Source organism: Schistocerca americana, chromosome 3, assembly GCF_021461395.2.
Source record: "Schistocerca americana isolate TAMUIC-IGC-003095 chromosome 3, iqSchAmer2.1, whole genome shotgun sequence".
NCBI classification, from domain to species: Eukaryota; Metazoa; Arthropoda; class Insecta; order Orthoptera; family Acrididae; genus Schistocerca; species Schistocerca americana.
In genome coordinates this window covers 776604468-776632363 of record NC_060121.1, presented here as the reverse complement: position 1 = coordinate 776632363, position 27896 = coordinate 776604468, and the positions used below count along the sequence as shown (strand labels likewise).

At 39.3% G+C, this 27896-nt stretch overlaps 1 protein-coding gene across 1 annotated transcript in view; it reads left to right on the top strand.

The window, feature by feature from the left end:
• The first annotated feature begins 5321 nt into the window (after nucleotides 1-5321).
• The window catches only part of LOC124606857 (general transcription and DNA repair factor IIH helicase subunit XPB), a 95846-nt gene continuing 73271 nt past the window's right edge, over nucleotides 5322-27896 (top strand). Inside the window, exons 1-5 of the mRNA XM_047138938.1 lie at nucleotides 5322-5521; nucleotides 6280-6360; nucleotides 9486-9619; nucleotides 12042-12152; nucleotides 16734-16883. Coding sequence (XP_046994894.1) covers nucleotides 5491-5521; nucleotides 6280-6360; nucleotides 9486-9619; nucleotides 12042-12152; nucleotides 16734-16883 — 507 coding nt within the window. The 5' untranslated portion in view covers nucleotides 5322-5490. The remainder of the gene's footprint in view (nucleotides 5522-6279; nucleotides 6361-9485; nucleotides 9620-12041; nucleotides 12153-16733; nucleotides 16884-27896) is intronic.

Genomic DNA, 27896 nt, shown 5'->3' with positions numbered 1-27896 from the left:
GGTATGGCATTCCATGGCTCCTACAGTGGATGATACATTATACAGAAAGGAGTGCATTATTCAAGCATAAAGGGATAGACTAAACTTCCGGCTCATGTGAAGTCAGTTGCTGTGGACCTGACTAAATTAGAAAAAGACCAAAATTTTGTCTTTTGAAGAGCACTTTCTATTCTTTACAGGGATTTTTTGACAGTAAGCAACACTTTTCTAATGTGTTTAATTTTAACCATGAACTACTATATGAATTTACTATGTAGCAGTGATATCTAACTTACTGACAGAACACTTTATATATTAATTAGAGTGTGGGCCTAAAGCTGATAATTTATATGTGTGACTGTTATTACTGTAACGACCTGAGTTATTATCTGGACACTTGGGCCCACCTTTACATGTATCTGTTCACATGTGATTTAGATGTAAACCTTTTGACCATTTTCATATAGTTGTTACTGTAATAATCCAATACATTCTACATCCTAGCAATAACACTCATGTCAAAGATCAATGGAACGCAAAAATAAATAAAATGGGTTCACGTGCATGGTAGGAAGTTCATCAGACCATTTTCAGACTATTTATCTACTGTTCCACTCTCGAACAGCATGTGAGCTAAAGGAACTTCTAAATGTATCCATGCAAACCCTAATATCTCTCATTTTATTGCAATGATAATTCCTCCCTATGCAGGTGGGAGTCAACAAAATATTTTCGCATTCAGAGGACAACATTGGTAACTGAAGTTACATGAAAAGGTCTTGCTATAACGAAAAAAGCCTTTGTTTTAATGACTGCCATCTCAACTAGCATATCACATCCATGACATTCTCTCCCTTTTTAACGATAGTACAAAATGAGCTGACCTTTTCTGAACTTTTTCGACATCCTCCACCAATTCCTTCTAGTAATGATATCATACAGTACATCAATACCACAGAAGAGGAAGGACAAGCTTAGTATAGGCAGTCTCTTTAGCAGGTTCGTTGTATCTTCTAAGTATTCTGCAAATGAAATAGTTTCAGTATTTGATACTAAGAGTCAAATTAACAATTTTTGCGTTGATAAAGTATAACAACCTCAAAATTAGCCTAAGATGAAGCACATTTCAAAATTAATTGTAGCTTGCACCTTACTACAACTTGTAAATAATGTTAAGGATGTCCTTTAACATTTGTAATGTCACCCTGTCATGTAAATTATTGTAAGGGATCCAACTTAACATTATTTACTTGCTTATATAAATATTCCCATTTACCTGATTAGCAACAACTTTTGAAGCACATTTATGTTCAAGAAGATATGGAGGAAGTTTATCTTAGTCGTAATTATCCACATCATCCTCAGATTCATAATATCATCCATGTTAAACATTTTTCTAGCGAAACACTACACAAGCTACAACTACTCGCAGCCATGTATTTGGCACCTACCACTGCTTACATGCACACATCCTGACAAAGCTGGCTTTAGTAAGAATCGGAAATTAGACATAGAGCTGCCATTTTTCATTTTGTAGTGGAACTGTCAACCAATATGAATAAATCTCACCACTTACCATATTTTACACACAGTAACTTTGTTTCTCATTGACTGTCTCTTACCCTTGTTTACAGCTGTGGATTTCAATGAAATAATACATTACGAATAAGAAACATTGTCCAGAAATCATACAAACTACTGGGGGGCAATAGAATCAGTTACAGATCTGAGCTACAAACTGTCAAATATGATGTGCCACAAGGTTCTGTATTTGGGCCAATACTAATGATTTTATATGTAAATGAGTTCCCAGACAATGTAAATAAAAAACTTGTAATGCATGTATGTGATGCATTTATCTACGCAGCTCAGACAAAGGAGGAATCTGAAATGATAGAATTCCTGAGAATAGGGAAAAAGTATCTATCAACCAATAATTCTTTTATAATACAAAGGTCTAAAACAGTTTATATACTGTTTCAAAACAAAGTGAGTGTATGTGTAATGTAATTTTGAAAATAAATAAAGAGGTAATTAAAGAAGTAAATAGTGCAAAAATTTAGGAACTATTAGAGATAAGCATCTGACGGATGTACTATGTAAAAAGATAAACACACAGATCGTCTTCATACAGAAAGCAGCAGAAATTGTGGTAAAATTTTGTGGAAAATGTGTTATGAATTCGTATTCCCATATCTGTTCTACTCAATTCATATAAGGGGAAGTGCACATTGTGGTTACTAAAATAAAATATCTGTAATTCAGAAAAGATCAATGAGGTATATAGCAACAATACCATCCAGACTGTCTAGTAGAAATGCTTATATAGAAAATGACATTATTAAAGTGAACTCATTATTCAGGGTGTTCCATTTATTCATGACCACCCTAAATAACTGTTTGTTCAGATGCAAATTACAAAATGTTTCAAGCAAATGTTCTTTAGCCGTCAGGGGAACATCAATTAGCATGATTACCTTCGCTGTAGCTCTGTTTTTTACAAAGATGTGAACAGTGGTATGACTTTTTAAATGGCACCCTGTATTTTTTATCCAGTAATTTGTTTCCTCTCCTAAAGACCTATTCAAAAATGCATCACAGTGTACCATTCACTGAAACACATTATTAATTACGTAACACCATGTTGATGTTGGCGCTCCCAGCACTTACTGCAGGTACTCGGCATGATAGAACACATCCATGTGCTGACGCTGACACAGGCAAATGTAAACATAAGTAGAATGCACACCCGTCATTCCATCAACCATCGTCAGTTGAAGAGTTGTGTGAGTAGAATGTACACCAATGAAGAGAAGGTAGAAATGCTACTCATCTATGGGGAATGTAAGTTAGCAGAACAGTAATTGAAATAGTGTTTTCTTATGTACGGGTACATGTAGTACAGTAGTTTATTCCATTTAAATACTGTTGTGTAGAGTAGGCATAAAGCATAGGCTGTCCTTCCTACAAACTGCATCGACATAACGTTTCTTTTATTGTTGTTGTTGAAGGTAGGTGAAATGCTACACAGGCAGCGGAACTGTACAGAGAGCGATATCCTGACAAGAACTCACCTTCCCAATGGATGTTTCTCATCTTGTTGCGATGCTTCAGGAAACGGAAACTTTCTCCCCACGACAACGCAATCGTCGTAACACTCGCACAAACGAAGCTGCCGAAGTTACTGTTCTCTCTATGAATCCACATGTGAGCACACGACAGCGTGAACACGAGATTGGCATTCCTAAAACCAGTGTACACCGTATTCTTACACGTCACTGGGTCCATCCTTACCATGTACACCTACATCAAGAATAGCTTGGGAATGATTTCCAGAATCGTGTTTAGTTCTGTCAGTGGGTGCAGCAGCAAATCCTCACCAAACCGAACTTCTTCTCCAATGTTCTATTTACCGATGACTGTTCCTTCTCAAAAGGACAGGTAAATACAAGTAACGTGGTCCAGCGACAACCTACGATTCCTTAGACAGGTGGAACATCAGCGTCAATGGAGAGTTAACGTCTGGTATGAGATGCTTGGTACTACAGTTATTGGACCTTATTTCATCAATGTTAGTCTACATGGCACAGCGTATGCAAACTTCCTCAGACGAATTCTTCTTCCTCTTCTGGATGAAGTGCCGCTAAGAACCAGAATGCTGATGATGGGCGTCCAGCGCATAATGCCTTGTGTACACGTCATGATCTGAACCGAAGGTATCCTGCCAGATGAATAGGTCGAGGAGGAATAGTTACTTGGCCTCCTAGGTCTCCTGATTTAAATCCTCTGGACTTTTTTCTTTGGGGACACATTAAAGAGGTTATCTATCGCAATATTCCAACTCCAGAGGACATGCAGAAATGTAGTGTGCTTGCTTGTAATTCTCTTCAGCAGGCAACACTGGAAGCAGTAAATAATTTTTTCATCCAACGAGTGCGCCAGTGTATCGATGTCCAGTGTCACCACTTTGATCACATTTGAATGTTGTACTCCTGGGCAATGGTACAGGAGAGTCAAAGTCAATTTTGTGTAATGTTTTTACTTGGTTTTCATTTGTTTTCTGACAACTCCAGCAAGTGGACAAGTTTGTGATCCTGGTCTCAATTCACTGAGTTTTAGTAACAGCTACAATGCAATATTGTCGTTTCTACAGATGTAAATAGAAGTATGTGAAAAAAGGACAAGTTCCTTTTCATAAGTGTGTACAACAAACGTGTAATTGTAAATTGTATCTTGATATAAAGCACTTTATTTGTTGAAAAGTGTCGAGAAACGCTAATGTAGGAATAATTTCTGCGATTTTAGGACATGTGATTTCGAGACAAGTGCCGGATGAATCTGCAAGCGTGCCTCAGTAAACTGCCAGTAGTCAGTGCATGCATATTGGTGCTAAGTTCATACGCAGATAAAATATACACGTGGCAGTCTGATTAATTTCCTCCAATTTATGCATGTTTTCAAACCCTTGTATGTATCTAAGCATTTCTGCATGAGACATTCTCCTATCCAGCATCATTGTAACGTAACTGATGAGAACAGACTCGACAATATGAATCAGTGCAATAGAAAACATAAAAAAATGTTGGCTTCACTTCTTTTATTACTCCAAAAGTCGAGCATTGATCTTGTATTTCTTATTTTTGTGTGTGCAGTGTATGGTTTTACTTTTCTGTTGCGATAGCGACAAAATGTTAGGTATATTTTAAGTTTCTATAAAAAGCGAAAGAGTAAATAAAGTAAAATTGAAAATAATAATGGACAAGTAGGTGGTGTAAATCGCTTACCGTATTTACCGTTCAGTTTCATAGTTCCAAATGTGTCGTTTTCTCCTGACACTTCAGCGCCATCTACAGCGTTATTGTAACGTAATTAATTGGAACAGAGATTCGACGATATGAGTAAATGCATTCAGCTGTCACTTCTTATCCCATTACCGAAAAAGCGTAAATAAAGTGGAATCTGAGCCACAGTACTTTGAAGAAAAAGCACAATACCACTGCTCTTCAAATCTTTAAGTCAACTTCAGTTCCTGGTATCAAATTGTTCAGATGACTGTAAAATGCATATACAAAGTTTCACGGTACCGATACTGCTGAAGGTGATTGTCTGTAGCAGCGAAGAAATAACACTCAAAATACTCTAAGCGCTGTACGGGATAAAATGCGCCGTCCCAAAATCATGTGACTTGAGCTGCAGGAGATCTTGCGGACAGAATTCTCGTTCTGCGCATTCTCATTCCATAGATATTTATACTCCTTGGGCCACATGCTTCGACCATAGATACATGCAAATTTTCTGAGAAGGATTACAATCATAGATGTTGTACACGTATGTCAGAGACAACATGCATAAAAAATTGTAAACACTAGTGCGCGGCTTGGCTGTTTTTGCACTGGCAGGGTTGCGTCAGTGTGTCATCGCAGGAGTGTGGTGATTGTTGTGTGGCTGTACATACAGCATTGTGCAATTGTTATAGTTTTGTGTTTATGACTCTGTGGTTATACAGTCGCAATGGGCGGTCAGAAGAGATATAAGAAGGATGGTAAAGAGACGACCTCCCTTTTATCTATGTCATATTGTGAAATTATTTCGTTACATCATTTGCTTTTGTTTTCTAACAAGTTGAGTGGTAGCGATGAATAAGCCGGTAATATTGCCCAGACTCTTTAACAGTTTTTAACATTGTCACCATCACTGTATTAGTACATACTTATATAGAAGCAGTATGTTCCTACTTTAAATTTTCGTCCGTCACTATTTTCTACAAGAGGATACCAGTTTGTTTACAAATAGTGTGTAAAATACCCGTGTAATGCATTCATGGTCCCTACAACTACGTTTTATACACATTATATGCATTCTTGGTCGCTTATGTGGTCAGGTGAAATACCTTTTCTCGCAAGTCACAACACAAAGCCACAGAATAAGCATCATTATTTTCACTTTTTTCTAAATGACTTGGGCATAACATATTGCTATTTGTTTACTTCGATCCCTGTGTACAAAAGTACCAGCTAAGAAATTTCGTAGTTAAAATTAACACACATAATTAAAATAAATCGTCCAATTTTTGCGCTTTCTAGCACTTTTATAAAAACAGAACAAGAAAATGAGAGCTTATTAAATGATTGTGAATGAACACTTGTTATTACTTTAACTTGCAGCGCGCTGTTCTGATGTGAACAATTTCTTTTGCATCACTGTATGACAAACAGTTGACAGTTGATGAAAAGGAGAATTTATTAAGAATTTTGTTTGTTTCCACAGATTTATAACAGATCACATGTAATTTTTTTTCAGATCCAAAGAAATGGAAAAAGAAGAAAAAAGATGATGATGATTATTCATATGCTGATGATGATGGAGAACAAGGAGAAGGAGGTATTGCAAAGTACTGATATATTGTCTTCCAGTTTCTCTTTTGAAAAAAAAATTCTGCTGTATTATTTCAGATACACCACTGAGACGTGTTAAGGTGGTTTGTTTTTCTGAAAAAGATTAGAAAATGAATGGAAAAGGAGCAAGATTTTCAGTTCTTATAGCAGTGTTTTGTATTACAGTTTGCATGAGGAAAATTGGTTTTTGCGGAAGCCACTGTGCAGAATATCGCCTGGTTATCACAGAATTGAGCAGCTAAATTTTTACTGATAAGAGCTAATGTAATGATGATGGAAAGTTACAAATGACCTACCAGGATTAGTTTACAGATCCTGGGAACATTGCGTCAAGTAATTTGATGAGTGCTTGCATAGTTCAGTCAGTAGAGCTCTTACTTGCAAAAGGCACAGGCGCTGAGTTTGAGCCATGTTGGGGGACACAGTTTTAATCTTCCAGGAAGTTTCATATCAGAACACTTTCCACTGGAGAGTGAAAATTCATTCAACAGAAAAGAACATTTGAAGTGCAAAAACTTATTATGCTTTTGTACACAGTGCTTCAGACATAACATACATTATTTTCTTCTGCCATTCCAACCTCGAAATGGCAATAACGTGCTGAAACTTGGCAGATTATTGGCCTTTTATGTGCTTTTCTGCTGGTCAGTGCCACTTGTATTTAGTGAATAATTACGTGTGTTTGTGTACATGATTAGTAAAAAGAAATTATGTACAACACAATAAATATCATCCAAAATGTAAGTGGATTTGACATCTTGGGTAGTCGGGTGTTCTGCCAGATATCAGCATCGTACTTGCATGATATTTCGGTAACGTAGCTTGTTACCTTCATCAGGTGTGACCTGAGACTACTCTTCGAATGGACCTAGTCCAGTATTTATGCCTGTGGCCTTCCTCCTTCACCAGGCGCTCCCTCTGCAGTCCGCACCCGCTCTGCGTTTTATCTTGTTCACCGCCCTGGAGTTGATATGATATTTTATTCTGGCATCTCGACATCTCAGCAAAAAGCTGAGAAAACTCAGCATCCTCCCTTTCCTCTGTCGAAGCTTGTCCAGCTTCTTGATCGTTAGATTGCCGGGAAAGCCTGAAGAATTACATCAAGAGACTCTATGGGGAGGAGATATACCAGAATATCAAGAAGCTGGACAAGCTTCAACAGAGGAAAGGGAGGATGCTGAGTTCTCTCAGTTTTTTGCTGAGATGTCGAGATGAAGAAGTGGTACCGTTATTTGCCAGAATAAAACATCACATCAACTCCAGGGCGGCGAACAAGATAAAACACAGAGCGGGTGCGGACCGCAGAGGGAGCACCTGGTGGAAGGGAGAGGCCACAGGCTTCCTGATGAAGGTAACGAGCTATGTTACCAAAATATCGTGCAAATACGACGCTGATATCCGGCAGAACACCCAACAACCCAAGATGTCATTAGATAGCCGGGAAAGCCTGAAAAATTAAGTGGATTTGTATTGTAAAATGGACAATATAATGAAAACAATTGTTCTTTCTTCAGTTCCCTAAATTAAAGTGAATTACAGAACTATTAATGTAAAAAAGATAAGGCCAGTATAATTCTCCATCCTTTCCATGTCTCAGCTGGTGCTCTGTCAATAATGTCAAAGTTGTTGGCAGAACGTTGAATCCTGTACTCATTCACCCATTCCCCTTTCATTCTATAACTGCTCATTTGCATAAAGGTAATTATTTATCGCAAATCCAGCTGTTCAGTTAACCCTCACTCAGTATTAGGATTTTTCTGGCTATTAATTACTCTTCTGCCTCCAGCACTTATTTGCATATATGATTAGTGGATAAGCAGCATAGTGAATACATTGTTGTAGGCAATGTAGTTGTGAAACTAACAGCTGCATCAGTAGTGCAAGTCTGTATGCCAACCATGTGGCCTCAGCAACACAGAGAGTATGAGTGTTGCAATTTTTTTTGGGTGTGTGTGTGTGTGTGTGTGTGTGTGTGTGTGTGTGTACACATTTGCCTATCTCCAACGAAGGCCTTGTTGGCCGAAAGCTTACTCTCTGACAGTCTTTTTGTTGTGCCTATCTGCAACTCAGTATCTCCACTATAGGGTGAGTAGCAACTATCCATTTTATAATATTAATTTAAGTCTTAGGAAGTGTTTTTTCTGAAGGTGTTAGTCTAGAGTGTAGCCTTGTATGGATAAATGTGGATGCTTAGCACTTCAGACTACATCTACGTCCATACTCCGCAAGGCACCTGACGGTGTGTGGCAGAGGGTACTTTGAGTACCTCTATTGGGTCTCCCTTCTATTCCATTCTCGTATTGTTCGTGGAACTAGAATAGAAACTTTCGACATGCTGTGCCACAGAAGAATGCTGAATACTAAATAACTGGATTGAATAACTAATGAGAAGGCACTGAAAACATTTGGGGAAAAAAACATTTTTAGAATAACTTGACTAAAATTAGGGATCAATTGATAGGACACATACTGAGGCATCAAATAATAGTATGATAATGGAGGGAAGTGTGATGGGTAAAAACTGGAGAGAGAGAGAGACCAAGGATGAATACAGTAAGTAGGTTTAAATGGGTGTAGGTTTTGGTAGTTATCCAGTGATGATGAGGCTTGCATGGGATGAACTACCATAGAGAGTTGCCTCAAACCACTCTTCGGGCCGAAGACTACAGCAGCACCAAATAACATCATGGTTCTGATTTCAGTAGAATAAGTTTCATGTTCAGTATATCATTTGTACAGTTAATTGTAATTATGTGGTGTGAGTCATTGTTCATATGTAAATATGGCTTCATGCTGACCATTTACAAGTGGTTTCTTTTTATTTTTGTAATACAGATATAAATTAGTAATGTCTACCCACCACCCTTTAGACATTACAAGGATAGAAATTCTGTTATGGAATATAGGAGTTGTGAAGGAGTCCCTTATTCAATTGATTTTCAAATTTAACTTTTCTGTCTGTCTGTGTGTTATAGATGCCCCTATAACTACCTTCTCAGTACAATGTCTAATAAAATCCTGTTGCACTGAAACCAATATTGGAGGACAGCTGTACTTCTTCACTACATTAAACAGCATTTTCATTACAATACCATCATGTTTGTTTTACAGAGGGTATTCCAGATGCTGCTAAGAAAAATGTGGAGGCAGAAGATCAGTCTGCCCTGGAAGATGAATTTGGAGCTAAAGATTACAGATCACAGATGGCACTTAAATCTGACCATCAGTCTAGGCCTCTTTGGGTAGTAAGTATAGGCATTCCATTATCGAGATTCTATTTATTTATATTTCCTTTCCCAGATTGTTCTCATACTATATCCCCCCTGCCTCATGATGCCTTGTATTTGTTTCCTCCGCATTTGTTCATTTCTTCATTGCCTCTACTGAAGGTTTATTGACGCCTTATAATGTTCCATTTCATTTTATGTGTTTCCCCGATTTCTGTTTATTTTTACAATTTTTGTTTTTTGCTTCCCTACTGTAGTCATATTCTATTTGCTTGATTACTGATATTTGCACTTCTCTAACTTCTGTTACTGTTGCATTTTTCTGTTTTGTAATTTATTCCATATCTAGGAACAGATAAGCTGTGTGCAAGAGGCAGGTCTGGTCTACAAACGATGGTAAGTCAATTATTATCCACAAAGTAGTTATAAAATTTTATTGTAATCAAATAGGAAACTTATAGGAACATTATTTTTCAACATAGTCTCCTTGTGTTTCAATGCACTTGGTCCATTGTTGTACAAGCTTCCTGATATCCTCGTAAAAGAAGATTCTCGGTTGAGCTGTGAGCTAGGAATTTACTGCTTCGTCTGAGGCAAGTCGACGGCCCCTTATTGCCTATTTGAGTGGACCAAACAAGTGATAGTCAGGAGGGGCAAGATCGGGACTATATGGAGGATGATCCAGTACTTCAAATTTGAGTTTCTGGAGCGTTTCAGCAGTCTAGGCAGTAGTATGCGGATAGGCATTGTCGTGCAACAACACAACACAACACCTTTTGACAGCAATCCTCGGTGTTTGCTTCGAATTGCAGGCTTTTGCCTAGCATTAAGCATCTCACTGTAACATACAGTGTTTATTGTTATTCCCCTTTTCCTCACAATGTTCTAGTACTGAACCTTGTGCGTCCCAAAAAAAACGTAAGCATCAATTTTCCTGCGGACGATTGGGTCTTGAACTTTTTCTTGCACAGCAAATTTGGATGTTTCCATTTCATACTCTGCATTTTACTCTCCAGCACGTAATGATGGATCCATGTTTTGTCACCAGTAATGATCCTGTCTAAGAAGTTGTCCCTTCGTTACCATAGCGATCCAAATGCTTTTTGCAGATGTCCAAGCGTGTTTGTTTATGCAACTGTATGAGCTGTTTTGGGACCCATCTTGCACAAACTTTATGAAACCCAAGTCTGTTGTGGATGGTTTCATAGACGGAACCGTGACTAATTTGCAGAATATGTGCCACTTCGTCAATAGTTAATCATCTGTCTCAGAGTCATGCTTTTTGCAGATGTCCAAGCGTGTTTGTTTATGCAACTGTATGAGCTGTTTTGGGACCCATCTTGCACAAACTTTATGAAACCCAAGTCTGTTGTGGATGGTTTCATAGGCGGAACCGTGACTAATTTGCAGAATATGTGCCACTTCGTCAATAGTTAATCATCTGTCTCAGAGTCATTTCACGTGAGTCCTCAATGGTTTCTTCATTTGTGGCAGTAAACGGTCATCCGGCTCCTACATCGTGCATAACACTTGTGCGACCATTTCGGAATTTTTCAATCCATTCATAGGCACTCCATTGTTGCAAATCACTGTTCCCGAAATGTACCAAAAGTCTTAAATGAATTTTGGCCCCTGATATGCCTTCCAACCACAAAAAATGGATCACTGAACGTTGCTCTTCTTTGGTGCAAATAGACAGCGGAGCAGCCATCATTAACAGCACGGCAGCGATAACGGAACTAAACTAGCAACTTGAAAATTGCAAAGATATAACAACAAATAAACAAACCAAGCATCATCAACGTAGAACGACAGTACTACCAAAATAAACAAAAATATAACTAAATTGCGGATAACAATTGACTTGCCCTTGTATTTATTACCGTCTGTAATTTTTCCTAACTTGCCAAATTCTATTACTTATTTGTTCTGACTAGTGGAAGACCATCAGTTGCATGGAAACTTCAATATTAATTAGTTGGAAATATTGGATAACATCTTTACGATATTCTAGGAATGCACTTACCTTAAATTTATTCAACTTACTCAGTTAATTTCCTTGTGATCTAAAACTAAGACTGACTGCTAAACTTCTCATATTGTTCTGTGTCAAGAATAAATTTCTTGTGATTCAGATACACTAGTTTTTGTTTGGATATTGCTCTGAGTAGAGTCCTTAGGTCCAAATTTATGTATTATTTTGGTAGAGAGAATTATCTGACACTTACTTAGTTCATATTGAGGTCTTTTTGTAGTAGCTTATTTTAGTACATTTTTTATTTATTTCACTTTGCAAATGTGTGTTTAATAGAGTATTCTGCAGCGTAATATTCTGTGGTACTTGCATAATTATTATCTGAATGTAGACTTTTCCAGCATATATCATTGATGAAAAGCTCTGTTGTGTGGCAATGACAAAATCTTATACTTTTGTTTCCAGGCTCCAAATGGCCATATTTTTCTAGAATCATTTTCCCCAGTCTATAAACATGCCCATGACTTCTTGATCGCAATATCTGAACCTGTATGCCGACCGGAACACATTCATGAGGTCAGTTTTATTCCAGAAATTTCTTGCATTTTGTAGAATACTTTGATGACATTTACAGTCAGTCTATTTAATTGTTTTGGAATGCTAAAATTATAGTGTTAATGCAAATGCCAAAATTAGAGGTCAGCACATGAAGTGCTCCCAAGTCAGCTGATGTTGACTGTGCAGTGTATTCCCAGTAGTGAAATTTATGAACAATTTTTTCTTTGGTGACTTACATGCAGTTACATTTCTTTTCTTATGTGAGTAATGTGAAATTTTGCATACCCCAACAATCAGATTGCTGCTGTGTTGAGTTCACTTACTTTATCTCCTGGTAACATTGATTTTATAAGTAGACAGTGAATACAAGGAAAAAACATTCAGAATCATAGAAAATATGAACCTGTAAAATATGAAAACAATGACAGAATAAAACTGGTTCTTTAAACTGGGACAGTTCCTAGTTAAGGAAATCTTTCTCTGTCTTGTGGACAGTAGAATACAATGTTGCTCTGTCACTGCATCGTTGGATGACCCATACATCAGTTGAGAGTGGAGCACAATGCTATTGGCACATTTTGTTATCCCATGCTTATATTACCTATCCAAGGACTTCCCTGAAATAACTATACTATAATATGTTATTGACAGACACCAGTGATGGGGAACACAGTTGCCAAATCGTACCATATACAGCATTTCACATGCTCATGAAATCAACAGTAACAGGTGCACACAAAAAGAAAAAGTAGTTACTGGCTGTTGTTGATGGTGGAGAGGGCAGTGGCGATGGCTGCAGCAGCTGTGTATTCAGATCTCTGTCCTCTCCCTACTGTTCCCCACTCTATGTGACAGCCTTGTCTGATACCCTACCACTCGACTCACTGAAACATCAGTCACAAAGTTATTTTGATCAAAGTATACTGCAACCAACTTTTGATCATGAAACAAGCAGGTACATTTCAGTATCTCCTCTGAACAAAATGAGCACACAAAAGGATGGTATATTTGTTGCTTTAAACATTTTTCTGTTATTAAGATCATTATAAGCAAGACTTAAACAAGTCATACTTACAGAGGTCTGTTCCTTTTAGCCCTGAATAGTGTTCCACATTAAGTTTACTCTCAAACATGGAGAGTATCCCCATGTTTCATCTTCATGGTAATGGCTGGGTGTGGTCTGACTCCATAAATCTGAACCTGCTGTTATTAGACCTTAACTGTAGATATAACAGTAACAGAAAAATTACTGTCTGTTTCAGTTCATCAGATTCTTCAATTTCTGTCACTTGAATAGTCTTAAACAGAATTCTTGCTTTAGTGATAATTACAATGAAGGCTATGCTTTGTAGGGATTCTTTATAGAGCAACCATTAACATAACAGGAGACAACTTAAAATAAAACATTATAGTCTCCTGGAAGAATGTATGTGTTGGCACAAGCAGTACTTCTGACTTGAACTGTCCTTTGGTGTCCCTTGTACACAATGAAAAAAGACATTAGCGTAAAAGTGGAAATGATAGACTTTATATGATTATGAGGGGTTGTTCCATAAGTAATGAAACACTTTTTTCTGGAAGCAGGTCGGTTTTATTCAGGATTCCAATACAACATATTATTCCCCACTCTTTTGGCTACAAAATTCTATTTTTCAACATAACTTCTGTTCAATGCAATGACCTCACTCCATCTTACTGGGAGGATCTATATGCTTGCATGGTACCACTCTAATAAACGATGTAAGAGCCAGCATCGTGCTGCATCATTAACCTTCCCATCATCTATGTACAACTTCCAGTGGAGTACATCATTCGTCGGACCAAACAGACGGAAGTCAGAAGATGAGAGTAACAGGCTGTAGAGTGGACGAGGAAGAACAGTCCGATGACATTTTGTAAGCTTCTCTCTCTGTTGCGCAGACTCGAGTAAGGTTTGTGTTGTAATGGAGAGGGAGAAGTTCGTTTGCATTTTTGTGATGGACACGTTGAAATCATTTTGTCAGTTTCCTGAGAATAGCAATATACACTTCAGAGTTAATTGTTGCACCACGAGGGAGGACATCGTACGCAATAACCGCTTCAGATTCCCAGAAGCTCATCACCTTGACTTCACCAGCTGAGAGTGCGGCTTTGAATGTTTTCTTTGGAGGAGAGGTGGTACGGTGCCACTCCATGGATTGCAGTTTTGTTTCCAGTTTGAAGTGACGAACAATGTTTCATTGCCTGTGATGATGATCGACAAAAAAATTTCACAATCGGCCTCTTAATGCACAAGCAGTTCCACACAGATCGTCCTTCATAGCTCTTTAGGGTCTTCTGTTAAGTGGTGAGGATCCCAGTGGGCAAACACCTCTGAGTACCCCAACTGGTGGACAAGTGTGTCGACAGAGACGTCCAGTTGAGCAGTGAGGTGTCCGATTGTGATCTATTGGTCACCTCAAATGAGAATGTCCCCACATTCCAATGTTGCAAGAGTGACAGCTGTGTGCAGTCGGCTGGCATGCGGGATATTGTTGCGATGATGCCAGACACCTCTCGCTGTGCTTTTGTTCACTACCAGGTCTCTGTAGACATTCTGCAAGTGCCTATGGATATCTGTGAAACTCTGGTTTTCTGCCAGAAGAAACTGTCATAGCTCTCTGCTTGGAACATACCTCCATTACAGGCGCCAGTTTGAAGGCTACATATAGTGCTGATACCTATCAGAACTTTGAGAAACTACAGGGGCAGAAGTGGGAATATTCCACAGCGTCCGCAACAGATTTGGTGTGTTTTCACCTGAAATTGGCTGGGGGGGGGGGGGGGGGGGGAAGTGTTGCATTACTTACAGAACTAACCTCGTAATTTTATTTCTTCTAGACCAATCACAATAAGTAATTTACAACCACGATTGGTTTCAGCCGTACATTGGTCATACAAAGTAAAATCAGCCAGTGTATGGGCTAACTCTGTCAGAATTTAAAGTGTTTTACTGTGATAGTGTCTAGAAAAAATAAATAGCATCATATAAAGAAAAAATAAATAGTATCATATAAATTTTCAGTTACGGACTGTCATTTTGTGCAGCAAAGATAAATATTTTCTTTCTTACACTGTGTGAAATTGTAGGTGGTGGTGGTGGTGGTGGTGGGGGGGGAGGGGGGGGTTTCTGTTACTCTCTACAATAATGAATATCTCTCTTTGTTCAGTATAGTAGTCTAAATGGGAGGAACAGAAAATCTGTTACTGTAGATTAAAATAGCATCAAGGGGAACTGAACAACGTGTCTGATCTGACGAACAAAGCACTTTCAGTACTGTGAAATACCCTCTCTCTATGACACCCTTCGGAGAAATTTTTAATTTAATCCAAGAACCCAGCTCCGTGGCCGAGGTTGCTAATGCGTGCTTGTACTCAGTGATGCTCAAACGGGGTGAGCCGGTTCGATTGCTACTGGTGGAAAAACTTTTCACCGCCAGAATTTGGCCAGCAAGGGGAGGAAAGGTGGTGGTGTAAAGTTCCTGATGACCAGACTTTGGGCGAATGCCCTAGTTTAAATACCAAACCTCTCTTCACAGAGTCTCATGAAGTGAGGGCGTGTGACACTGTTGATGTGGATCTGTCATTCGGATGGGGATGTTAAGCATGGTGGCCTCTTTGGTGTTATTAGCGAGGAGGAGACTATGTGCTGCCAACAGGTTTCATCCTCTCCTTTCTCCCACGACCACCTCCTCCTCTTCCTCCTCCTCCCTCCATGTGCCAAAAACATTAATGCAAGGTGTTTGCACATTGCCAGATTTCCACGTACTTAACGCTGTCACATCTACTTCTCTCATTAGCTAAATACTCGCTATGAAAAATTTCTTCTGCTGCCAGGATTCAAGCCAGCTGCCTTACGGATCGGGCATTGCTGCATTAGCATGCAGCTATAGAGATGAATGTTATAAATTGGCGTACTTCCCGTGTCACTACGCTTTGACTTTTTTTCCTAGGTGATAGGCAACTGTTTCATTGACCTAGTATTGAGGTGTATTACAGTAGAAAGGGGTTTTCATAATATAAAAGCAGTCTGTATGTAAGATAACCAGATTTTTATGTCATTTAGCTGAATATTGTAAAAGACAAAATAAAGCTAAAATGAAATAGACCAAGCTCTTGTTAGCAAGTTTTTTTAGCAACAAATAAGTAATATGTAGCATATACTGCTTTATTTTGCAATGTATTACATTTTGGTGCCATATGACAATGATGAAGAATCATTTCTCCCTGGTCTTTGGTATGTCACAGATATTCCACAACTCTCTGAGAGAAACTGTGCTATGCCAGTTTTTGTTTTTTTTTTTTTTTTTTTTTTTTTTTTTTTTTTTTTTTTTTTTTTTTTTCCCCCCCTCAGAATATTTTACTCTTAGATTTATAGCCTGTGATTTAGTTCTAGACCATCAAGCATATTAATCTTATATACTTGTTCCTTTGTAATAACCTTCTGAAGAGCAGATGATGCATGACAAAGTAGCTCAGCATTTAATTTTAATATGCAGAATTTTTTATGGTGTGATCACAGTGTAAAATATTATTCATTATTCTACAAGTGCAAATCTCTAGTTCATTCTTTTCTTTCAGTACAAACTCACAGCTTACTCGCTTTATGCCGCTGTGAGTGTTGGACTTCAGACGCACGACATAGTAGAGTACCTAAAACGTCTTAGCAAATGCAGTGTTCCTGATGGCATTGTGGAATTCATCAAGCTTTGTACATTGTCATATGGAAAGGTAGGTTGAGTGAGCATTTCATCAGATTTCCTTAATTTGAGATTGTTTATAAAGTTTTGTGGTAATAAGTGTAAGTTTTTTCACTTATAAATATCTGTGTAGATAGTACAATCTTTACAGGGAAGGAGTACTCCCCAGCTTGATTAACCACATGATTCAAAGATAATGAAAGGCAGTGCATTAAACCAAAAATTCCTGCCATGTTTGTACCTTGGTTGTGGAGTAAGTGTTGTCTGTTGGTGAAGCTTACAATGCAGTGCCACAAAGACCCATTTTTGCTCCTGTTTTGTGAAACAGAATCCTCACAGGCCTCAAAGCAGCTGAGAGAATCTGCCAAAAAATATCAGTTTAAGGTCTCAGCAGCAGTTTCAAAGCGCAGGCAATGTTTGTCACAATACAGCATTAAATTAACGGAGGGTAATTATTTCACAAAGGTGCCAAAAACTAGTGTTAATTGCATGACAGTTTCCAACAATATCTACAATACAGTTATCATTGGTGCTTCTAGCTGCCACAGGTGTTAGAGTTTCCTGACAATCAATGAAACTTGAAATTTCCTGACCGATTAAAACTATATATCAGAACATGACTCGCTCAGAACCTTGCCTTAAACGAGCAGTGCTATTACTGACCAAGCTATCCAGGCCTGACTCAATGCACCCCCCCCCTCCACCCCCCCCCCCCTCCTCCTCCTCCTCCTCAGGTTCGCTTCTCCTATTATCTCTCTTTTCAAATTTCACCCCTGTATATACTGTGTGTTTTAATCTGACAGAAAGTTTCAAAACAGGGCACATTCTTATGTAGAGTGGTATATTCGTTCTGGAAACAGTCCCCTAGGCTGGGACTAAGCCTTTTTTCTTCAATCTCCTTTCTTCCCAGAGGGCAGAGTATGCAGGAAAGCTTCTATGAAGTTTGGAGAGGAAGAAAGAGATACTGACAGAAGTTACACTCTTGTGATGAGCCTAGAGTCCTGCCGAGATAACTCATTCAGTAAAAGCATTGCCTGCGAATGTCAGGGTTCTGGGTTCAAGTCCATTTAGCACACAATTTTAATCTGTTAGTAAGTTTGAAAATGGCACACACTCTGTTGCAGAATGAAGAGTTGCTAGAGTCTACATCTGTCAGACTCTTCTGATGCGATAAAAGTTGGTGAGCTCCCAACAGATCTTCCTTACTAATTCATTATTAGTAACTCTTTGTGAAGGAGCATCTCAACAACCTGTGGATAAAGCACTAAAAATATTCACTCTCATACGAGAACTCACCCTCATTGTGTTTTGCAGAAAGCTCGTAACACAAAGATACAAAGAAGTCTTCATGTCACAGACATTGTTGTCTGTGGGACATTCAGGTCATTGGTGTTCCTAGGCACAGCGTATGGCACAGATGTCTCTTTGCTGCACTTGAGAGTGATGTCAGGTACAGCTTGACCAAACTTGGGGCTACATGAAGCCCAAAACAAACACCTCACGCATACAAACCATAACAACAGCAACACCAACTATACATAGTTTGAAGAAACTATGATCCCAACTAGTGATAACTTTAATAATTCTTGAGCTCTTCTTTCCACGAATGGCAACCATGTCAAGCTTGTTCTTCATTCATCTGCTACTGTAGTAAGTGATCCCCCCCCCCCCCCCCCAGTCCACTATGTCCATCAGAATTATTATGTATAAAATCTCAGTAGTGTGTGTCCTGTCAGTGCAGACATAGACATGCTTATTTTACTGCTAGCAGTGTAACGTTAGGACTGTGAATAAAGATAGCGGATACATCAGAGATGAATTGTGTGTGTTTGTAGATTTATTTTCAAAAACTTATCTTTCATTGCTTAGATATCCGCCCCATGGACTAGTCAGCAAGGCCTCTGAGACAAGCTGGAGCCTGTCAGCACTTCCAGATGTCTGCACAGGTTCTCACTCCATCCCCACCCTCCTGACAATGTGATCAACACTCAGTTGATGTTGTGAGCCACACCATAGGGACAATGGATGACTGACATTTGTGACATCTTAAGAGTCAGCCATATTACTTGGACAAATGATCAAAAATATTATGCATAAGGCTTCTCTCTATGATACAGTTGTAACACATGGAATATATTTCAAATGTCAAAAGCAACCAAGAGTATGCGGAATTTGCTTTTCATTGGACGAAAAAGTACAAATTTAATTTCCATAATTTAACAAGAGATGCTTCTATCCTTTGGCCTGAATGTTACTTACATTTGTCTGTGTTAACCCCAAATCCTCCAAAAAATATAAAGAGTAATTCTTCTGCCTAAGACATACATGTATACCCTTTTACTCAAAAGGAAGTTGTCACTTTTTCCTGTAAGATAGTCAGATTGTCTCATTTATCTCATTTTCACTCCCATTTATGACTTATGTCCTAGTGTCTGTGTTAATACAGTATATAACAAGTTGTATCCCATGGCTGTCATAAAACAGCTAAACTATCTCATGAAATGAGTTACATAATATATTTTCAATGTTTAATTGTTTTAGTTGTGTTTTATTATTCCTATAAAGCCCAACAAGGCTCTTGGAAATGCAGCTGTCATCTGTTTGTGGTCTTTGTTTAATATGTAGCAATGACCAGCACTACAAAGGTATACCTCAGCTGAGGAAAAACAAAAGTAAATAATAATAATAATAATTTATTATTATTATTATTAATAATATTATTAATAATGCATTGTCACAGTTCCTGTTAGTGCCACACTGACCAAAGAGACATGTATATGAACGTATTGAAATATATTTTATTTTATTTGTGTAAGGAGAAAAAAAACAACAGTAGTCTTAGCCCATTGTTGGCTGCACCAAACTGAATTTATTGTGTAGTTTTGGTAAAGCCAACCATACCTTTAAAACCTAGTGGGAGACCCTTTACTAATTCCTTATTCGACATGATTTCTTCAGGACATAATGACCCAAATATTCCGTGTCTCTTGACCTACAACAGTTTGCATTGAAAGTTTAGGTGTGACATGGTCTCACCCCCCCCCCCCCCCCCCCCCTTTCACCACCTCTTCTACACTTATTCTTTCTCTATGCCAATTGTTTGTAGATGTTTAAGTTCCGATAACCAGTCATTAATCCCATCATGAGTCTAATGTGTCTCCTTTTAAAGTCCAGGCTTGCAGAATACACTACTGTCCATTAAAATTGCTACGCCAAGAAGAAATGCAGATGATAAACGGGTATTCATTGGACAAATATATTATACTAGAACTGACATGTGATTACATTTTCACGCAATTGGGGTGCATAGAGCCTGAGAAATCAGTACCCAGAACAACCACTTCTGGCCGTAATAATGGCTTTGATATGCCCGGGCATTGAGTCAAACAGAGCTTTGATGGCGTGTACAGGTACAGCTGCCCACGCAGCTTCAACACGGTACCACAGTGCATCGTGAGTAGTGACTGGCGTATTCTGACGAGCCAGTTGCTCGACCACCATTGACCAGACGTTTTCAGTTGCTGAGAGATCTGGAGAATGTGCTGGCCAGGGCAGCAGTTGAACATTTCCTGTATCCAGAAAGGCCCCGTACAGGACTTGCAACATGCGGTCATGCATTATCCCACTGAAATGTAGGGTTTCGCAGGGAGCGAATTAAGGGTAGAGCCAGGGGTCATACCACATCTAAAATGTAACATCCACTGTTCAAAGTGCCGTCAATGCGAACAAGAGGTGAGCGATACGTGTAACCAATGGCACCCCATACCATCATGCTGGGTAATACACCAGTATGGCCATGACGAATACACGCTTCCAATGTGCGTTCACCGCGATGTCGCCAAGCATGGATGCGACCATCATGATGCTGTAAACAGAATGTGGATTCATCCGAAAAAGTGACGTTTTGCCATTCATGCACCCAGGTCCGTCATTGAGTACACCATCACAGGCGCTCCTGTCTGTGATGCGGCGTCAAGGGTAACCACAGCCATGGTCTCCGAGCTGATAGTCCATTCTGCTGCAAACATCGTTGAACCGTTCGTGCAGATGGTTGTTGTCTTGCAAACGTCCCCATCTGTTGACTCAGGGATCGAGACATGGCTGCATGATCTGTTACAGCCATGCGGATAAGATGCATGTCATCGTGACTGCTAGTGATACGAGGCCGTTGGGATCCAGCGCGGCGTTCCGTATTACCCTCCTGAACCCACCGATGTCATATTCTGCTAACAGTCATTGGATCTCGACCAACGCGAGCAGGAATGTTGCAATACGATAAACCACAATCGCGATAGGCCGCAATCCGACCTTTATCAAAGTCGGAATTGTGATGGTACACATCTCTCCTCCTTACATGAGGCATCACAACAACGTTTCACCAGGCAGTGCCGGTCAACTGCTGTTTGAGTATGAGAAATTGGAAGGAAACTTTCCTCATGTCAGCACATTGTAGGTGTCGCCACCAGCGCCAACCTTGTGTGAATGCTCTGAAAAGCTAATCATTTGAATATCACAGCATCTTCTTCCTGTCGGTTAAATTTCGCGTCTGTAGCACGTCATCTTTGTGGTGTAGCAATTTTAATGGCCAGTAGTGTAGTTTCGATTTATGATCATCTTGGTGATGGTTAGAACAGGTTCCAGCCCAATAAATATAGTTATCATGCCTGTCTTAGCTAGCCTATCAGCTTGTTCATTGCCACTGACTAACTGACTGAGAACCAACAGCAGGTTTACCCCGCTGCTTTCCCCTAATCTTGCAAGGGCATCACGATGTTCTGCTATGATATATAATCTCATTGCAGAGGCTGATGGAGATTTCAGAGCTGCTTGACTGTCTGAATAAATGTAGATGCTACAATCCCTCTAGCACCTATGCAAATTCTCTTCCGTTCACAGTCTGATAGTGGATATTTCCACCTGGAATACCATGACAAACTTCCCTAGAGAGACTGCTCTCTCTCTCCTCTCTCTCTCTCTCTCTCTCTCTCTCTCTCTCTCTCTCTCATCTAGGCTACACCCCATATAACTTGGCACCAGAATGTTTCTACGTTCTTGACTCATCAGTAAACTAGATTATATCTCCCTTCTACCAACTATTAATTGGAAGATTTATTAAGGCAGCTGAAAGTTATTGTATGTTCAACTGGCATTTTCCCAACCACTCCAATATGTACCACACTCATTGTGTTGGTGTGAGATTCTGGTCATCCTAAAGTGTCCAGTTATGTGCCATTTTTAACCTGTATGCCCATGCTGCTGCCTCCACTGTAACCCAAAATCCCATCTGTGTGTGTACTGCTAATTTTGCCTTTTCTGGTTAAGCAGGCCAATCTTTGCACTTTGCCAAGCTTCTTAGCAGCCACCTTCTTTTGTACATTATTCCACCATGCTGTAGCCCCATAAACTGACGTAGGTCTTACTGCATTGGTGTATATCCAGTAAATACTCCTGGCCTTAGACCCCAGTTTTTACCACTGGTCCTACTAGTGCTCATAAGAGTACCTTTCACCTTGGAGCATACATTCTTATGTGAGAGGTCCATGATAGTTTCGCACCCAGTATAACCCGTGGATACTTCACTACCTCTGATACTGGTAGATTTCCATTGAGAAGCTTGAGATTCCAGTATGTGTACTGGAAATGCTTCATTGTAAATTGTACAACAGTGTTACTAGGGACTAACCCTTAGATTTGGTTTTTGCACAATGTTCTGTGCACATCATGCCATTTTTTTAACAGTACTAGCAAATTTGTCAAGTATTACTATAATTAAATCTTCTGCTCATCCATGGCAGAAGTAGCCTCTAATCTTTAACTCTTTAGTAAGTTTATTTCCGGTCTCGTAAACTGACATACGGCTGGGAGTGTGGTGTGCTGACCACATGCCCCTCCATATCTGCATCCAGTGACGCCTGAAGGCTGAGGATGACATGGCGGCTGGTCGGTACCATTGGACCTTCATGGCCTGTTCAGGTGGAGTTCAGTTTTTTTGAGTTCATTCACCAATAGGTTCAACAGTAGTGGGGACAAAACCCTTTCTCATGGACACCATTTTGTCATTCATCGTGGTGGTTTCTGCCTTTCTTCTGTTCAGCATAGTCTTAATCCTCCTGCATGTGGTGGTCTCGTTGCCATGCTTTTCTGCGACTCTTGTTTGTGTTTGTGTGTGTGTGGGCCGAAAGCATTAATTGTGAGAGTGTTTTTGTTGTGCCTATCTGCGACTCAGCATCTCTGGTATATGGTGAATAGCAACTTTCCTTCTCATAATAATACACACATCAAAAAAAGTTTTGCATCATCTTGGTTCTGAGAGTTCCGGAACCTGTACAGAAAATTGGGATAGAGATCAACATAAACATCATTTCTGCCCTTTCTATTGCTCATGAAAACCACACATTGCATGTTGTACCACCATACAGTGAGACTTTCAGAGGTGGTGGTCCAGATTGCTGTACACACTGGTAACTCTAATACCCAGTAGCATGTCCGCTTGCATTGATGCAAGCCTGTATTCGTCGTGGCATACTATCCTCGTGTTCATCAAGGCACTGTTGATCCAGATTGTCTTATTCCTCAACAGCGATTCGACTTAGATCCCTCAGAGTGGTTGGTGGGTCAAGTCATTCATAAACAGCCCTTTTCAATCTATCTCAGGCATGGAAAGACATCATGTTTACACCAGTGACTGTTAAACTTTTTATTTACAATATGCAATTTCGGCCTTAGGCCATTATCAAGTGCTGATGTTTTGGCTTTAAGCCATGTCTACTTTATACAAGCTGACACATTGTATAAAGTAGACATGGCTTAAAGCAAAACATCTGCACTTGATTATGGCCTAAGGCCGAAATTGCAATAGTGGAAATAAAAAGTTTAACAGTCACTGGCATAAACATGTCTTTCAAGAAATTTCACATGACTGTGAATCCTAGTTATGAAAAGTTAAATATCTCAGGCATTTTTGCTAGGGTTCATATCTGGAGAACAAGCTGGCCACTCTAATCGAGCAATGTCATATCCTAAAGGAAATCATTCACAAGATGTGCACGATGGGGCCGCAAATTATCATCCAGGAAGACAAAGACCTCACTCTTATGCTGTCGATATGGTTGCACTATCGGTCAGAGGATGGCATTGTCATATCGTACAGCCATTACGGCGCCTTCCATGATTACCATGGGTGTATGTCGGCCCCACATAATGCCACCTCAAAACAGCAGGGAACCCCTCCACCTTGCTGCACTCACTGTACAGTGTGTCTAAGGCATTCAGCCTGACCGGTTTGCCTCTAAACACCTCTCGTGACGATCGTCTGGTTGAAGGCATATGTGACGTTTGTTGGTGAAGAGAACATGATGCCAGTCCTGAGCGGTCCATTCGGCATGTTATTGGGCCCATCTGTACCGCACTGTACAGTGTCATGGACCTCACCTTGGACATGGACTTCGCCATCGATGTCGGGAGTGAAGTTGCACACCATGCAGCCTACTGCGCACAGTTTGAGTCGTAACATAACGTCCTGTGGCTGCACGAAAAGCATTATTCAACATAGTGGTGTTGTTTTCAGGGTTCCTCCCAGCCATAATCCGTAGGTAGTGGTCATCCACTGCAGTACTAGCCCTTGGACGGCCTGAGTGAGGCATGTCATCGACAGTTCGTGTCTCTCTGTATCTCCTCCATATCTGAACAACATTGCTTTGATTCACTCCGAGACACCTGGACACTTCCCTTGCTGAGAGCCCTTCCTGGCACAAAGTAACAATGTGGACACGATTGAACTGTGGTATTGACCATCTAGGCATGATTGAACTACTGACAACACAAGCCGTGTACCTCCTTCCTTGTGGAATGACTGGTACTGATCGGCTGTTGGACCCCCTCTGTCTAATAGGCGCTGCTCATGCATGGTTGTTTACATCTTTGGGTGGGTTTAGTGACATCTCTGAACAGTCAAAGGGGCTGTGTATGTAATACAATACCCACAGTCAGTGTCTGTCTTCAGGAGTTCTGGGAACTGAGGTGTTGCAAAACTGTTTTGATGTGTGTATTTACCCTTCGTTGCTCATATAGAAAAGATAGTAATAGTGCCTCAGTGTTTGTGAGCGAGCATAGAGAGAGAGAGAGAGAGAGAGAGAGAGAGAGAGAGAGAGAATCCCACTGAGAAGCAGAGCCTTTGTTTGGCTGTACTTAAAAACGACAACCAGGAGAATGCCATATTACTTCGAATCATGTCCACTTTAACATAACTTCTGTCTTTAGTCAATAGGAAACATTCATGTCGGATTTCTTGTTAATCACTTTCAATACAATCACTCAGTGGGAAAATGATATACAGACACCAATTCCAAAGGAGTATATTGTGATACACCGAGAAAGTATTTGAAACAGTAGCCTTTTCTCCATCTGTTTTGTCCACACTGTGAAAAAATTGATACTCTGTACGGGTGCTGATGACTCTGCAGTTGAGCACCCTACAAACCAAACATCATCATCATCTTCATCATCATCATCATCATCATCCATCTGTTTTCTTTGTTTCTGTTATGGAGGAGTGAAGACTTTATTTAATCTGCTAAGACAATTACTCCTTTGTTCTTGATTTCGCTGTCCTCCCCTTTTCCTCCTGCCCACTACTTAATTTTGTTCTGCGTTTAATTTTGTGCTAATTTGTGTAAATTACTTCCATATTCTTATGTACATGTATTTCTTTAAACCAGTTATGGTTACTGTTTTCTGAATTCTAACACAGTTTTTCTATTTATTTGCAATGTGCCCCATTACAATATTTGTAATATTACCATGCTTAGGTTTAATTTTTATACAAGATATACTAGTAACAAGTCTAATTATAACCAATTACAAAAGAAAGAGTAGGAAGTATATATTTATATTCACAGTAATAAACTCCTGTACGACCCATATATTTTCAGGTAGAACTTCAAGTAGCATAGTTATTCATATGCTAGAAAAAATTATTATTTTACAAATTTGTGAAATTTGTTCATATATATCTTTACTAAAACTGCTTTATTGATGGGTCACCTGTCTCCCGTTTCTATAACACACTTCCTTAGTGTCTCTCTCTCATTATTAAGTTTGCAGCACGTCCATAAGAGGTGTTCTACTGGTCAATTACCGTCTGCAAATGTACAAACAGCACTTAGGCTAGACTGAAACACTTTTAGTTAATTTCCATGCCCTGTTAATATTGTAGTAAGATTACATGAATGCAGTAACAATTTGGAAAGACAAAGTTGAAGAGGCGGAAAAAATTTTTTGTGCTTGCGACTTTTGAAGTTTCAGCTCATTCTCTTTCCCAATTTTCTTTCTGTGTGCATTGTAATTTTCTTTTGATCACAGGCAGAAAAATTCTGTAGCAGCTTTCTGTTGCATTTTCTCAAGCTGTTTGTTTGTCAAGCTTGGCTGCCAGTTCATTTCAAGGAGTTCCTACATGGGCTTTTACCCATTCAAAGTTAATATGCTGGTCCCCTGATGCAAATCCCAAATTTTGTTTCTAATCCTTTCTAACTAAAATGTATGATTCTGGAATTTTGTAATGACTCCAGTGTAATTCGGTTGCCATGAATATTACAGTTGCCATTTTAAAATTTATGTCTCATAAGTTATCTAGTTTCTCTAAACCTTGCAAAATTGTTAATAGTTCTGGTTGGCTAATAGTGAAGCCATTCTTTAGTGTGTACTTTCACTGACCGACAACTGTATTATTAATGATTATTGCCACTCCTGAACCTGTTTCATTTTCTAAATAAGTCATATTGACATAAATCTGTATCGAATATTCCTTTATTGTAATGTTCTTCTAAAGTTAGTGTACTTGCCGGATGGGGCCACAGTTTTAAATCTGAAGGACTGACTGTAGAATGGGCCACATGTTCCATTTTTTATAATTTTATTTTCTTCAGCTGTTGCCTGGAGCCTAGTAATTATTGGTGTAAGGACTGGTAGATTGTACAATGCTTCAGTAGATGTTGTTCTGTAAGCCTTAGCAGTCTTAATGTTGATCAAGTTCTGAATCCCTCAAATCTTCATACAGTTATATTCTCTTCTTAGTGTGTCAACCCAAACAGGAGCTGCATGTGCCAATGTTGGTATTATAGCTCTTTTGTAAATTATTTTCATTGCCCCTGAACGATACTGATTTAAATAAATAATGTATTCATTTTGTTCACTTTTCTTTCATGTTCTGTATATGTTCATTAAAGGTAATTTTAGAATCATTAATTATATCCAAATCTTGTTATTGTTCAACTTGTTGCAAAACATTGCTGTGTAGGACTACGAATTATTGCTTTGTCTGTATGCCTTCTCATCATTATTAGCAATACTTTTGATTTTAGGTCATTAAATTGGATACTGTTCTGAGCACAAGCTGTGATTTTCTTTTTTTTCTATTTCTCTGTTGTTGTACTCCTGTGCACTAAGGACTGTATCTGCTTTGGTCAGTATGATTAAGTCATGTACAGATGCTGCTGTCCTTGTTTTAGCTGTGTAACCCAAATTCAGCAGAGAATTATATTGGGTACTCCAAAAATATGAATTACAGTAAGACTCCTGTGGGTGCCCTTTTGTCACCTCCTCTAGTTTGATGATGTTAAATGGGAACACCGCTGTTCTGTTACTGAAATAGTTTCTAGCCAGATTATATAAGTTCCTAGGATATTGAAACTTGTGTAGCATGTTTAGGATGCTGGGCCACCAAAACCACCCTGAACGTCGAGACTGACCATTATTACGTATAGTCCTTCTTAACTGCCAACAGTGCAATCTCTGTCTCTTTCTCTGGAGCAAATCCATACTGATTGTTGCTTGGGAGATTTTTAGCAAAGTCATGCTACATATTTCTATTAATTAAGAGCTTTTCCAGTTCCTCCCCTCCCCATGCACAGAAAGCTGATGGAACAGAATTTGGAGACTGCAGGCTTTGAGAGTGGGTTCTACTTTGGCTCTTTCCCACAGTCTTGGATAGCAAGCATTCTGTAGGCAATTGTTGCATAAAATGGTAAGATACTTGCTGTGTATTCTA